This window comes from Pyxicephalus adspersus, chromosome 3, assembly GCF_032062135.1.
Source record: "Pyxicephalus adspersus chromosome 3, UCB_Pads_2.0, whole genome shotgun sequence".
Lineage (NCBI taxonomy): Eukaryota > Metazoa > Chordata > Amphibia > Anura > Pyxicephalidae > Pyxicephalus > Pyxicephalus adspersus.
The window spans coordinates 68,875,938-68,889,574 of record NC_092860.1 but is presented as its reverse complement, the minus strand read 5'-3'; the positions used below and the strand labels follow the sequence as shown (position 1 = coordinate 68,889,574).

General features: G+C 37.5%; 1 protein-coding gene across 2 annotated transcripts in view; it reads right to left on the bottom strand.

Annotated features, from left to right (window-relative positions):
* The window catches only part of UBXN6 (UBX domain protein 6), a 132,483-nt gene that overhangs the window by 45,687 nt on the left and 73,159 nt on the right, over positions 1 to 13,637 (bottom strand). For both annotated transcript variants that reach the window (XM_072405065.1, XM_072405066.1), the window contains exons 8-10: positions 13,539 to 13,623; positions 13,209 to 13,428; positions 64 to 194 (exon numbers count right to left, since the gene is read on the bottom strand). In XM_072405065.1, the coding sequence (XP_072261166.1) occupies positions 64 to 194; positions 13,209 to 13,428; positions 13,539 to 13,623 (436 nt within the window). The remainder of the gene's footprint in view (positions 1 to 63; positions 195 to 13,208; positions 13,429 to 13,538; positions 13,624 to 13,637) is intronic.

The following is a 13,637-nucleotide window of genomic DNA, read 5'->3' as shown; positions in this document are numbered from 1 at the left end:
TTAGATAAACTTTAGAGGAGGTTTCCCTATTTCTATTGTGCAGAAACAGAAAAAAATGCTAACCTTGAAGTAAATACCCATCTGGAAATCTGATTCTCAGAACAGTATAATTATACTTCTTCATTTTTAGCTTTTCCTCCCTTTCTCGCATTGCTTTCGTTCGGAGTAGTGATTCTCGATCCATCTTCTCTTTCCTATGTTAAAAACAAAGGTCAGAATGCTAAGTTATATCTTCTCTGGTACACACCATAAACATACAATCATTATGTCTGAAGGAAATTCCAAAATTTGCAAGTTGAGACATCCTTTAATATGATGTAATGATACCATAAAAAACTATGCTTTATTTTAATTTGTGTTAAATAAAGTTAGATACCACAGAACAATAATATCATGTAATAAAACCAGTAGCAATAAGGAAAAATGGTGTTACATCGATGCCAGTGTGCATTTGATGCAAATAAATAGGTACTAAACATCACTCAGCCATCTGTGGATCCCGGTGCTATCTGTCCTACTCTATCTGACATCCCATTTTGTTCTATTGAACATGAAGAATATGATGTAAGTATCACTAATATCATCTATTTTTGTATTTTCTTGAATTAGGTATGTTATTTTCACAATTGGATAATCATTGTAAGTTTAATGTTAATTTTATTCTAGGTAAATCTGGATTTTCCAGCCTCATCATTTTTTCATGAGGCAGCATATCCTGCAAAATGTGTTGAAAGATTAATGAGACTGAAATGTACATGATTTTTTTATGATAAACGGTTGTGATATGGATGTACATTTGATTAGAGGTGAAATGGGGGTGAGGTATGGTTAAGATGAGCTGATCCAGTTGGTGTCAAATACTAACGAAGCATAATTTTATACACATGCATTTTGAGCATGAATGGCAACAGGAAGAAACAGTTAAAGCAGAACTAAACTAAAAACAAAAATGACACTTACCTTTAACCCTGCAGGTCCCTCGATGGCGCTGGTCCTTCCCACGGTCCGGTCCTGCGTCGTCCTGGAATTCCTCTTCACCTTAGCATGGAGGAAGCCCCGGGCACCGCCTTCTTCCCTTTTGTCTTTTTCCTCAGCCTTCTTTCTTTATCACCGATCTCGCACTGCGAAGGTGCGAGATCAGGTGATGTAGCTGCTGTGAATGGGGAAAATAAAAGAGAGCCGTCTACTCTTGTGAATATTATTCTATGTAAAGTAAAATAATGAGTTTAGGTACGCTTCAACCAAATTGTCCTACCCAAGTCTCATTTAGAAAAACATGCACATAGGACATTAAAAGTCAGGATGGGACTGCTGTCAACTGAATGTATGGTAGTGAAATTAAACCTGGTGTGGTAGGTCTACTCAAACATTTACTCTCAAAAGAAGTGAAAGAACAAATGATTGTTTCCAGGGGGTGTTGCTGCATGATGGTGGAGTGAGCATGCACTGCCTCAGGGCTCCCTGCCATCAGAAGCATTTGAAGTAATAGAGACTGCTGTCAGGGCTCAGATCACTGTACAATCTTCCAAGAAGATTTCTAAATCCATCCCAGCCAAGCGTAGTACTCACTAGATTTTTCCCCATTGGTGCTGCTGCAGATTCTGCTTCACAGCTTACAACTGGGATGGCATCCTCACGGGCAGCAACTTCACAGAGACAGGCAGCTCATACAGTGCCTGGTCCCTCCCACAGCCCAAGACTATTGCTTGGAGCAGCACCAAAGGCATCACAAGGGGATATTTCCCCCCCTTTTACCTCATTGCAAAACAATCAAGTATCCTCTGATCTGGGTAATATTCTGGCAGCTTTCCCTACTAAAGCTGGGTCTACACGGACATTTTTAAAAACGCATGTAAACATTCCTATTGCGCTTATATGCGTTTTTATGCACTTTTATTAGCGTTTTAAACCATGCCTATGCTGCTTTTTTCCCTTTTTTTTTATGTTTTCCTGCGTTTTTAACGCATTTGCATTTTAAGTGCTTATAAATGCGGGAAAACGTTCCATTAAAATCAATGGAAGCGTTTACCCATGCTTTCCTGTGTTTTGGGTTTTTTCCAGCTTTAACGCAGCGTTCTAATTTTTTAAACGTTGCAAGCGACATTTAAGATAAAGCTCATACACGTGCCTTAAGGAAACATTCTGGTGTAGATTAGACCATTGGAATGCATGTGGCTTTCAGGTTACACATACATGTGGCCTCAGGTTAAACCTTCGGGAAAAAGTCCATGTAGACTAAGCCTAAAGATGATAAGGAAACCTTAGCCTCATGAAAAGAAAAAGAACCGGTGGTTTATGGTGGACCCCAGATTCAATTACTCCCGGATGTCTCCAGCTGTACTTTGGAGATGCACCGTACTCTACACCTGTTACTGGATTTACTATGATAAGTAGGTGCTACTTCTTGGGGGGTTATCTATTTCATCTATTGATCTCCAAGGGAAGTTCTTCCTTTGCTCTACATACGTATTCTCAATTACCTGATTTGTTTACTTTACTGAGAGTAGATGCTATTGAACTGCAAGACTGGTTGGACACATAACGCTGCTAGATTATTTGAAAGTATGTAGCAATTTATGTTGACTTTGTTAGTTATTAGTTTACTACGTTGATAAAGGTGGTATCCTTTTTATACTTTTCTATCCAAGTCAGCTTTATTGCCTCACTTGTGGGTGGTGTTAAATGTGGGGAAAGTGAAAGGAAAAATGAAAGAGAAAGAAGAGGGAAAAGGGAGAAGAGAGGGAAGAAAAAGGGAACTAAGTCAACAGACCGTGAATACAGTTGATAATTTGACAACATGTTAGATTCCTAATATTATGTATTTTGTTTCAGGATTATATTATTGTTCATTATCACGATTTGTCAAATGTAGTTTATTACAAGACAAATTAACTGAAACAATTAGCGGGATATGATATCTCTAACCTGTTTTAGTTAGAGCAAGTTATCATACACCACATAAATTACATAAATAAGGGTGCAGTTTTTATGTTATTATTGATATCCCAAGGAAAAGGAGAAGGGGGTCTCCCTCCTTTTTTTTTTTTTGTGAAAACGCAGTTTACTTAATTGTCAAATAGACTGATTATGATATGTGTTATATTTTTGGTTTGTTAAAGAATACAAGTCAAAATTGACAGACTAGATTTATATCACTTGGAGCTCAAGATGAAATAAGGGGGGTCTTTTTTTCCCCTAACCACTAATTTGTGTATATGTATTGTGAGGGGTTACGCTCAGGATCGCCTTTGCTGGGGTCAAGGACACTTGTCTGGTTCATCCAACTCAGATCACACACCAAGGTATCAGCCTTAAACTGGCTTGCAGCCAGGTTTATTGAAGGTTGCAGATTAAATAACAAAACAGCAAAAGAAAACCTTGCCTGTCCTGCACTTACTATACATCAGACATCCCTGTCTATCAGCTGGAAGGCTTCTCCCTATCAGCTCAAAACCAAGCTTTCAGCAACCTTCTACTCACTTTTGAGCTCACTCACACAGACCAACTTGAGCTCACTCACACAGACCGACTGTCTGCATCGCCAAACAGAGAGCTTCCTCACACAGACCCCTGTCTGTGTCTCTCAGCAGGGCTCCCTCACACAGAACCCCTGTCTGTGCCTCTCAGCAGAGCTCCCTCACACAGAACCCGTCTTTGTCTCTCCACAGAGCTCCCTCACACAGACCACCTGTCTGTGTCACTAAGCAGAACTGAACTACTGACTGAGCTCTATGTTAAATCCCCACCCTCAGTGCTTCTTCATTAATTACCTCACAGGTGAGAGTCTTCCACCAGCTACTTCACACAGGAGAGGTCATGGGCAAATTACTTCACATAAAAGAGGAATCCTGGGCAAATATATCTCCCTTCCACCTCCAATCCTGCCTTGATGTCACAGTATGTGTCACAGGAAAAAGCAAAAAGAACATTTTTTCTCTCCACTAGAGGGTGCTGACACCCAAGAGTTTGAACATATCTTTTGGTACACATGTGTAATTTTTCTAATTGTTGTTGTGCATGGTTTGGGTATGACACCTTTAAGGTGGTTTATGATATATGCTGCATTTTATATTGATCAATAATATAGGTTTTAAAAGCGATGCTTGCTTTATTATCATGATTTGGCTTAAATTAAGAGTAGGGGATGCTCTTCCGTCTCATATACCACCCTTACCCACTATGGTGCTCCGACCATGCTGGTTAGGGATGAAGAAAGTATAGAAATTTTTGGGTGGGGTTTTGTTTTTGCCTTTACTAGGTTGAATATAACATTTTGATTAAACATATATTCAGTAGAATGACTAAATTACAATTTACCTCGTTGAATGTCAACAGGCTTATTCTACTACAAAAAGGTTCCTCATGATTTAGATAGCCTAAAATGTCATATTGCGTTTACTACAGGAGACACAGTTTAGGAATGAAAAGATACAAAACCTGTGAAATAGGCATTTTCATTTGACCTATCATAGTTCCTCTCCAGATTCTAAATCTATGGGGGTTAGTGCTATGATAGCTAAATCCTTACCATGAAAGCTCCTTGGGATAGGAAATAATTATAAAAGTTGATTTTTGATGGTGAAAGGCACCATACATGCTTAAGTCTTTACATTAGTAACAGTGTATCTTCCTAATTCTATTCAAGTATCCTATTTGTCTTCTTTCTCGGACATGATGAGTTTATAGAGGGCACTTTATTACTAGGAGGAGATTTTAATCTGGCCATAGACCCTTTAAATGACATCTTAAGGGGGGCATGCCATTTTTTACAGTAAGGTATTTCATAATCATCCGTTAGTTGGTATTTAGGGGATTTTACATCCTTCCACACAAGATTATACCTATTATTTCATGGTGCACAAAACCTACTCAAGAAATGATTTTTTCTTAGTTAAACACCAATCTTTAGTGATAATTTACAATTGGAGTAATTACCTTTTCTGATCATGTTCCTATATCTTTGACGGTATGAGTCTCACAATTATCTTTAAAATTCTATTACTGGAAACTTTATAAACAAATATTAAAGAAACCAGAAGTTAATAAGTCATTGGAAATGGAATTTCATTCCTATTTTGCATTGAATCAGTCATCGCTTGATAATCCTCTGATGATTTGAGAGGCTCATAAACGTTATATGAAAGGTCTGTTAATTCAACATGGTAATAGGATTAAGCTGGAACATTTGGCAGAACAGAAAGAACTTTTTAGAGAACTTTATAGACTAGAAACCCTTCACAAGCATGCATATACAGTGGTCATGGAGAAACAACTTCTTAATGTGAGAGAGCAAATTAGAGCAAATGAGCCAATATAAAGTATAGTCTAAAATGGCTAAGTGTAGGAGATATTATTATGAGAGCATGCAAATAAATGTGGGAAGGCTTTAGAAATATCTCGTAGGGAAAAAAGGTCTCCTTTTCACTTCTTTTTTAGATATTTATATAATTTTCAGGACAAAAAGAACTACACTTTTTCTATTTCTAAAGTCAATCTGATTAAGGAATATTCACGGACATCAGGTCTTCCAAAAATATCGGCAAATCATATAGAACAAGTACAGAAACCTATTACAATAGAGGAGTTGCAAAGTGCCATTTCTAAGGCAGCCTCAGGGAAAGCACTGGGATCGGATGGGCTTACACTTTATTATTATAAACAGTTTTTCCCCATCCTAGCTCCTTATTTTGTAGAAGCTTACATTACTATCGCGGCAGGTCAAATGTCTCTTTGGAAGTGTTTTTTCTACCTTTTAGGGAAACTCAAGATAATACAATACATACATTAGATTTAATTGATTTTATACATAAACAAGGCTTTGAAAGGGTAGAGTGGTCCTTTCTTAAGGCCACTCTATCCTATATAAGATTCAAACTTTTTAGATTGGGTTTTTGCATTATATTTTTCACCTACAGCAAAGGTTTGGGTAAATGGCACGCTTTCTCATTCTTTTTCAATTAGTAATAGTACAAGACAGGGATGCCTTCTTTCCATATTACTTTTTATTTTAGGTTTTAAACCTTTTTTAAGACAAGTAAAAACAAGTAAAAGCCAATTCTAACATTTAAGTAATAACGGCGAATAAAGTAGCTAACCTACGCAGATGACCTCCTGTTTTATATTAAAGATTCTTTAATTACATTACCTAATCTTTTGCAGGAGGTCAAGCTGTATGGTTCTATATCTAATTATAAAATAAATGTACAAAAATCAAAAGCGATGTCTATTCCACTTTGTTCCACTTTAAAGGGAGATTTGGTGCTGCATTTTTCTTTTAAGTGGACAAATAATGCTATTACATACTTGGGTACACGCATATGTTTTTGACTCCGAGACAACATTTTTCTATACCAGCATTCTTTGCGAGGTGGGAAAGAGAGCTTCAGGTTAAATTCTTTCAAGAGCAAAGAGGATCTATTCTATATTTTAGTCATAAAGGCCCTGATTTATTAAAGCTCTGGCTGGAGAGAATACAGTTTGATCAGTGAAGCTGGGTGATCCAGCAAACCTGGAATGGATCTGGTCCAGGATTCAAAACATTTGCTAGCAAATAGCAAATGATTTTAGGAAATCCATATAATAAAAAATAAAGTTGAAAAAAAAGAAGTGAAAGAAATGAGACAAGAGACACCGCACAGAAAAGTCACAATCCAATGCTGGATATCCAGGAAACCCTGACTGGGTCAATAGATTATAGGTACACAAGAAATTATTTTCAGTCCATCGTTTGAAAGCCTCAGGGTTGGAGAAGCCAAGCAAAAAAAAGTGGGTTCGGGAGAAGAGTTAAGATTGACCTTGAGGAAATTAACTGAGAATTCATTTAATGCATTCTTGTAATTTGACGATCCCCAATAGATCTATAATCTATTGGTCTTGTGATGACCTCCTTGTAACCTAATTCTTACCTTCTATTTTCACTTATTTGATTCCTGTGATAAGAAGCCTATCTCGACAAGACACGTGGTATGAAAGCTGTCCTGAAGTGGCTACATGTTTTTTCATAGTGGAATTTACTCTCTTTTTTAGAGGAAGTAAACAGGTAGAAAGTGGAGTAGCAAGTGATATAGTGTACTTAGATTTTGCAAAAGTGTTTGACATGGTACCCCACAGACTGTTAATATGCAAGCTAGAGATAATAGGTTTAGAAAATTTATTCTGTAAATGGACAGAGAAGTGGTTTAAAGACCGCATCCAGAGAGTAGTGAGTAATGACTTATATTCTGAATGGTCTAAGGTTATTAGAAATAAGGGGCATGGCTTGTGCATGGCCAGATAGACACAATTCTGCTGAGCTCCATGCCGAGTGCTTTCATTCCAGGATTGTCAGGATCTCCTTAGGCATGTAGCATGGGATCACCCAAGGTACGAAGTCTAAGTGATACTAGGTCTTCACCAGGGCACCCCGCAAGGGGTGATGGGCCAGTAGCCAGGAGCCCAGTGGCCTACTGGGCTCTTTGTTGCTGGGGGTCACCAGGTCATGACCCTGGGGTCACCCTACCTGAGGAGGAAGGCTAGAGTGACCTCGGTGTAGAGACAGGTGGCAGGCGGATGCAGTCAGGTTCCAGGCACAGGCCAGGGCAGGCGGCAGACAGACAAAGTCAGGTTTCAGGCACAGGTCAGGCGGCAGACAGGCAAAGTCAGGTTCCAGGCGCAGGTCAGGTCAGAAATCACAAAGGAGCAAGCAGAGTATCAAGGTAGCTGGTGCTAAGTCACAGCACCAGCCTCCATTACTGCTGAGACTTAATAGCCTAGGAATAGGAATTATATATTCCTTACAGTTAACCTTTTGAGCTTGCATTATTTCCTAAAAAGTATCTAATATACCATCTACACTAACTCTAAGCACCAAGTAAGTACTCTGAAAGTAAAAATATATTTTTTTCAAATATTTTTTTATTCTAGTGATTTGTTCAAAAACACCCAAGCTATTTTCCTCTTTGTTTTTTTACTTGTTATCACCAGATTGTAAAAAAACTTGTATCTGAGGAAGCCAATTCTAATTATATCATCACAACAGCAACAATCCCATACTGTAACCGGTATATATGTAAGACACTTTTACACCTTTGATAAACTAGAAAAATATTTTTACTTCTCATATTGGAGTTCCCCTATTAACTTTGTATTTCTTTTATATATTTCCATCCATCATAGAACATTGAAACTGCGTGTTCAAATTGGAATGTTCATCTGAACTGACAAACTGTATTTTGCTTGTTCCTAAATTGGTCCAATCTCTATAGTATTTACAGTAAGTTAGTATTTCATTCAATCAAAAATTTTAATTTAATAACTATAAAGGTTAATATTATGTGCTGAAATTATTTTATATACTAAAACCACTATCATTACAGTTTTTAGGGGTCTCTTTACCCCCTGAGTAAGCCCATAGGGGCGAAACGTGACTAGATGGGACTCATCATATAACCCCCTTGTTCCAACACAAGTTTGTCAACCCAAGTTACTATTAAGTATTATGTGAACAAACTGAATGTTTTACATTCATTCTTTTATACTTATATGTAATATTTTAATCCAAAATGATGTATTTTACAATAAAGATATTATTGTTTTATATAAATAGTCAGATATATGTGCCTTAAAAAACCTGCTTCCCTTTCCTTCCATTCATTGTAGGTCCAATTATTGGACATAAAAGGCTTTGGCACATAACCAATTCATTGGTACTATCTCAGCAAATGAAGGGTATCCGGTTAACAACACCCTCCTGAAATTGTATTACCGGTCACCTCTCCCTTCTTCCCTTTGCTAGGCTCTGGGTGCTTTGGCAGGCATTGTGAGTCAGAATATCGCTGTACATTCATTCTTTTATACTGTACTGCTTATATGCATTATTTTAATCCAAAATATTGTACCTTCTAATAAAGATATTATTGTTTTTTTATAATATAGTCAGATATCTGTGCCTTAAAAAGCCTGTTTACCTTTTCCTTTGCTTTCATTCAGAGGTAACCGGTAGTCAACACAGACCGTGGGGAACTCCTGGTGGGGATATACAGGGATATTTCCCACAAATACACAGCACCACCACATAGAGGACTCAGAAATGCCTGATCTGTCTACATCGTAAGGTGAGCCTGCTTCCTCTTCCCCCCTGACAGCAATCAGAGCATACCTCAGCTCTTAACCCACTAGGGCTGATTTAGAAGCTCACACACAACGCCTTGAGGCTTCATTTAAAGATGAGCTGGCAGTGCTAAAGAAAGATCTAGAAACCACTAAAGAAGCTGTGACAATAGTACAGGCAGATCATACATCACAGGCAGCTAGCCTTCACGCAACAGAATCCCAACTTACAGATCACTCCCGCAAAATCAACTAAATGTTTGGCTCAATTGATGATTTGGAGAACTGCAATAGGTGAAACAACATGCGAATCCAGAGCCTTCCTGAGGCTACCACTGCTCCTGATTTATTGGTTACGGCCAAAGGGGTCTTTAACATGTTGATAGATCGCCCTGCAGATCTGAAACTTCTTATTGATAGAGCCAAACGGATGTGATATGTAGGGTTCACTATTTTCACATAAAGGAAGAAATCATGGCAGCCGCACGGCAAAAATGCCTCTTGGAGTTTGATAGGGCTGAGCTACCAGACTATCAGCTAAACCCCTACTGGAAGAGCTCAAATCTCGGGATATAAAGTGTCGCAGAGACTTGCCCTTTCAATATCTGTTTTAACTGTCAGGATTTGAGTTTTAGAGGAATGGAAGACCTGCTCAAAAATGTAACCTTCTTGAAACTTCCACAAATTGATTTACACCTTTGGTCCCAAGCCAAGTAAGGACTAGGATAACTTCAGGAAGCTACTCAGGGCCTACAACCAAAACTGGGGTTTTTCCTTTAATATTGGATCCCTTCATCCTCTCTTTCATGAAGATTACAATTTAATGCATACCTAGCCTTGTTACTTCATTATACCATATCCTTTTCCTGCTTGAACATACAGTGTTTTCTTGATGTTATGTCTGGTATACATGTATCCTATTTTATTGGTTATGACTTGTTATTTTGTTTTTATTGATAGCTGTTCTACTCTAACTTTTAATTGAGAAATATTAAAACTTTCTGATAAGTGCTTGTATACAGAGACAAGATATGTGTGAATTTGTGGTTTTAAGCCCACCACTCCCCCACAAAGGGCTCTTACCTAGGTAAGAACTGTTTCAGACCTTTATCGGAGTCCCTTGTATCTGTAGTGTAAAGTGTGAGTAACTATATTATACTCTTTTTCATACTTTAGCTCTACCAGCAGAACATGAGTGGTTGGAAGGATGGATAAGTCTGGTTGCAGCACTGATTCATTTATTCATAATATATTGTAGAAGAGAGTCAGGTTAGTGGAATACCAGAGAGAAGTCAAGACGAGAGATCATAATAGCATGTACAAGGAGTCTGGTGGTCTCTTGGGACAAGTAGGGCCAGATATTTTTGCGCAGGTGAAAGGGACAGGACCTGGAATTGTTCTGTAATGGTAATGGAGAGGGCAGAATCGAAGGTGACGCCATAACAACATGCCCGAGAGGAGGGACGAATAACTGTGTTATTACCAGAAATATGTCAGGTTTAATGTTGGAATTTGAGGGGGGAAGAGGATGAGTTCTGTTTTATCCAGGTTGAGTTTCAGAAATCTGTCAGCAATCCATGATGAGGCAGGCAGCATGAAAACCTTATCCAGGACTGAGGGAGACAAGTCAGGGGTGGACAGATAGATTTGAGTGTCATCAGCATACAGAGGGTACTGTAAACTAAAGGAGGATATGAGACTGCTGAGTGAGGAGATGAACAGAAAAAAGAGAACTTTTCCAAGGACTGACTCTTGGGGAAATCAACAGAAAGGGGAGTAGGAGAGGAGAAATTACTATTGAAAGAAACTTTAAAGGAAGGGTCAGACAGGTAGAAAGAAAACAAAGAGATAGCAGTGTCACTGATATCAACTTTAAGATTTAGATTCTTTGGATTTGGAAAATTTTGCAATCTGCAGGTGTATATTGTGGAAATAAAAGTTTACAGGCTAAAAAAAAAAATCATAAAAGGATAGAATGCAGGTAAATACAGCCTGGCATCTATTATTCTTTCTACTTTGGGTGTCACATCTGAATGACCTGCTTGCCAGCTGAATCCAGAAATAACAGGAAACATGTTGAAATGCTGTAGTACAGTTTGCTAGCACATTTGACCCATGAAACATGGCACTATTTTGTTTCTATACACTGTTTGCATTCTAGAAGTCTAAAACAAAAGATATATTTTGTGGTAGGATCATGCAATACTATGCCTAAAAGAGAAAAAATAACACACAATCAACAAAGTATTAATTATAAATTTTGTTTAAATAATTGTGGTTTGAGGCTGCCTTGCCATTACAAAGCTAAAACAGAATAGGATAATAAGTATTTTAGGGTAAAGAACTGTAGAATGAAAAATATTAGAAGGTAATGCAAAACGACAGCAACCCAAAAGGTGGAATTATTCTATAAAGAAATTGTTGGCCCTTGGTCCTTTGCCAATGCAGTTCAGAAACCAATCCCCCAATCTAACGCAGCACTCTTTATCATGGAGTAAAGCCCCCTTTCAGCCTCGGCAAGCTAGTTGTGCCATCCCAGCACATGGTTGCCCAGCACATGACCTGCACGGGCAACCTCTAGGAAACAGGAATTGGCAGGAGGCCAGGAGCTCACAGATTCAGACAAGATCAAGTACTTCCAAGAAGGCTACAAAATTTAAAGCATTATGTTCTAGGTCTGGGTTCCATTTAACCATCCGTTTGCCAATCCCACTTAAAATACTCTGCACAGGGAAGCTGATGCCAACAGCATCTCAACATGGGGTAAACAGCTTAAACATGGGAGATGACTTGAGGAGGCCACCTACCTTGTGTCAGCTGGGACACAGACCACGTGAAATGGGGCACATGAGATCAACACAGTAGTGAATTATAAACTGTCAAAAGATAACAACTGCAAAAGATCTATATATGCAAATTGCAGGTGCAGCAGTGTGCCCCAGATCTCACGCCTTGATGAAAAAACAAGAAGGCATAAAAAAGGAAAATATAACAGCTGTACAAATATAATAAATACCCAATAACATAATAAAAATTCCAGCCTAATAAGTATACATATTAACAATAATAAATACATAACAAAAGTATTAACAGTTGCATATTAAATGAAATACACAATCAAATACAAGTTAATTAAACATTAATTTAAAAAATGGTCCCCCTGACTAGCAATTTTGGAAACAATCATATGTTCAGGGGCTTTGAAATTACCCTAAAAAGTGGGCAGCTGTCAATAGTCTATATTTAAAAATCTGCATTTCCCACCTAAATTTTAATGTTAATTCTGGACAAAATCACATGCTTTTTATTGATTTCTTTTTTGTTTTGGGACATTGTCTCACGGGTTCCCTGGCAATTTTGGCTACAATTTAACAAAGTTCTAAATTTCCCATTGACTACAGAAAAAATGTCAGTAAAAATGCCTCTAGGGGGAATCCTAGCTTTTTTGAAGAAGCCTATGAGTTTTGATTTGGCAAATTTGTATTTCTATATATTTTTTGGGTTTGGAGAAGTATAAAGGTCAACAAGTTCATTAGGGGAAACCTTAATCAAGTGCAAATGGACAACATAAAACACCAATCCATTGATAGCATAGTGCAAAACAAAATGAGATAAGGTGTATAAGACAAAAAAAAATCAATACAAGGCATGAAAAGTAGAACTCAACATATAAGCTAAAAAGTGTAAACTGGCATATCAGGAAATGGCCGGAAGATAAAAGAGAACAAGGGCAAAGAAAGACAATTGGGGTAAAGTGGAAGAGGATGTGGGAATTTGAAAAGCAAAATACAAGCAAAAGAAAGTGGAGCAATGAGGAAAAGTTAACCTGACAGAGAAAATAAATAAAATTCACAAAAATAGGATTGAGTCCACAAGCAAAAAATGTATAAATTACGCCAATTGTGTATCTATTACTGTAAAATTGGCCAGCCTTTTACAAGCAATTAATTTAAAAATCTTAAAAAGCATAATAGAATGGAACAATAGAAAAATAAAGTAGAAACATTTTCAATAAGAAAATTGACAAAAATGACATTTTTCACCCAGAGTTTTTATTTCAGATTTACGTTTCAAAGGTAATTAACTTAAAAAAAATTACATAGCATGCTGTGAACACTTACCTTAGTTGGTACTCTTGTTTAACCTCCTCTACTGTTAAGTTATAGAAATCATCAGTTAAAGAAAATCTTGTAGCTTGAGTTGATGGTGCAAAGATTCGAGGCTGCCTCTCAAGAGTGGCCCGAATGGGCTCTCCACTTAACAATGAATCTCGGGACCTTTTTAAGTCATTCAAATTTTTAACTGCTTCACTGCTCAGCACGTAGAATTCATCTTGCACATCTGGTATGTTAAATTGTACAAATATAAAAGAATAAATAAAAAAAAGTTCTACACTTTTTAAGTTATCTTGTTTTGATTTGATTACGTTTAAAAAGGCAAGATTTTCTGACCTTGTCCAGGCAAAGGTAGTGTCTTCTTCTCAAATCCAACTGCCGTAAAAAAATCAAGGGATCCATCTAAACAGTTTACTTTTTCCTATAAATTAATAT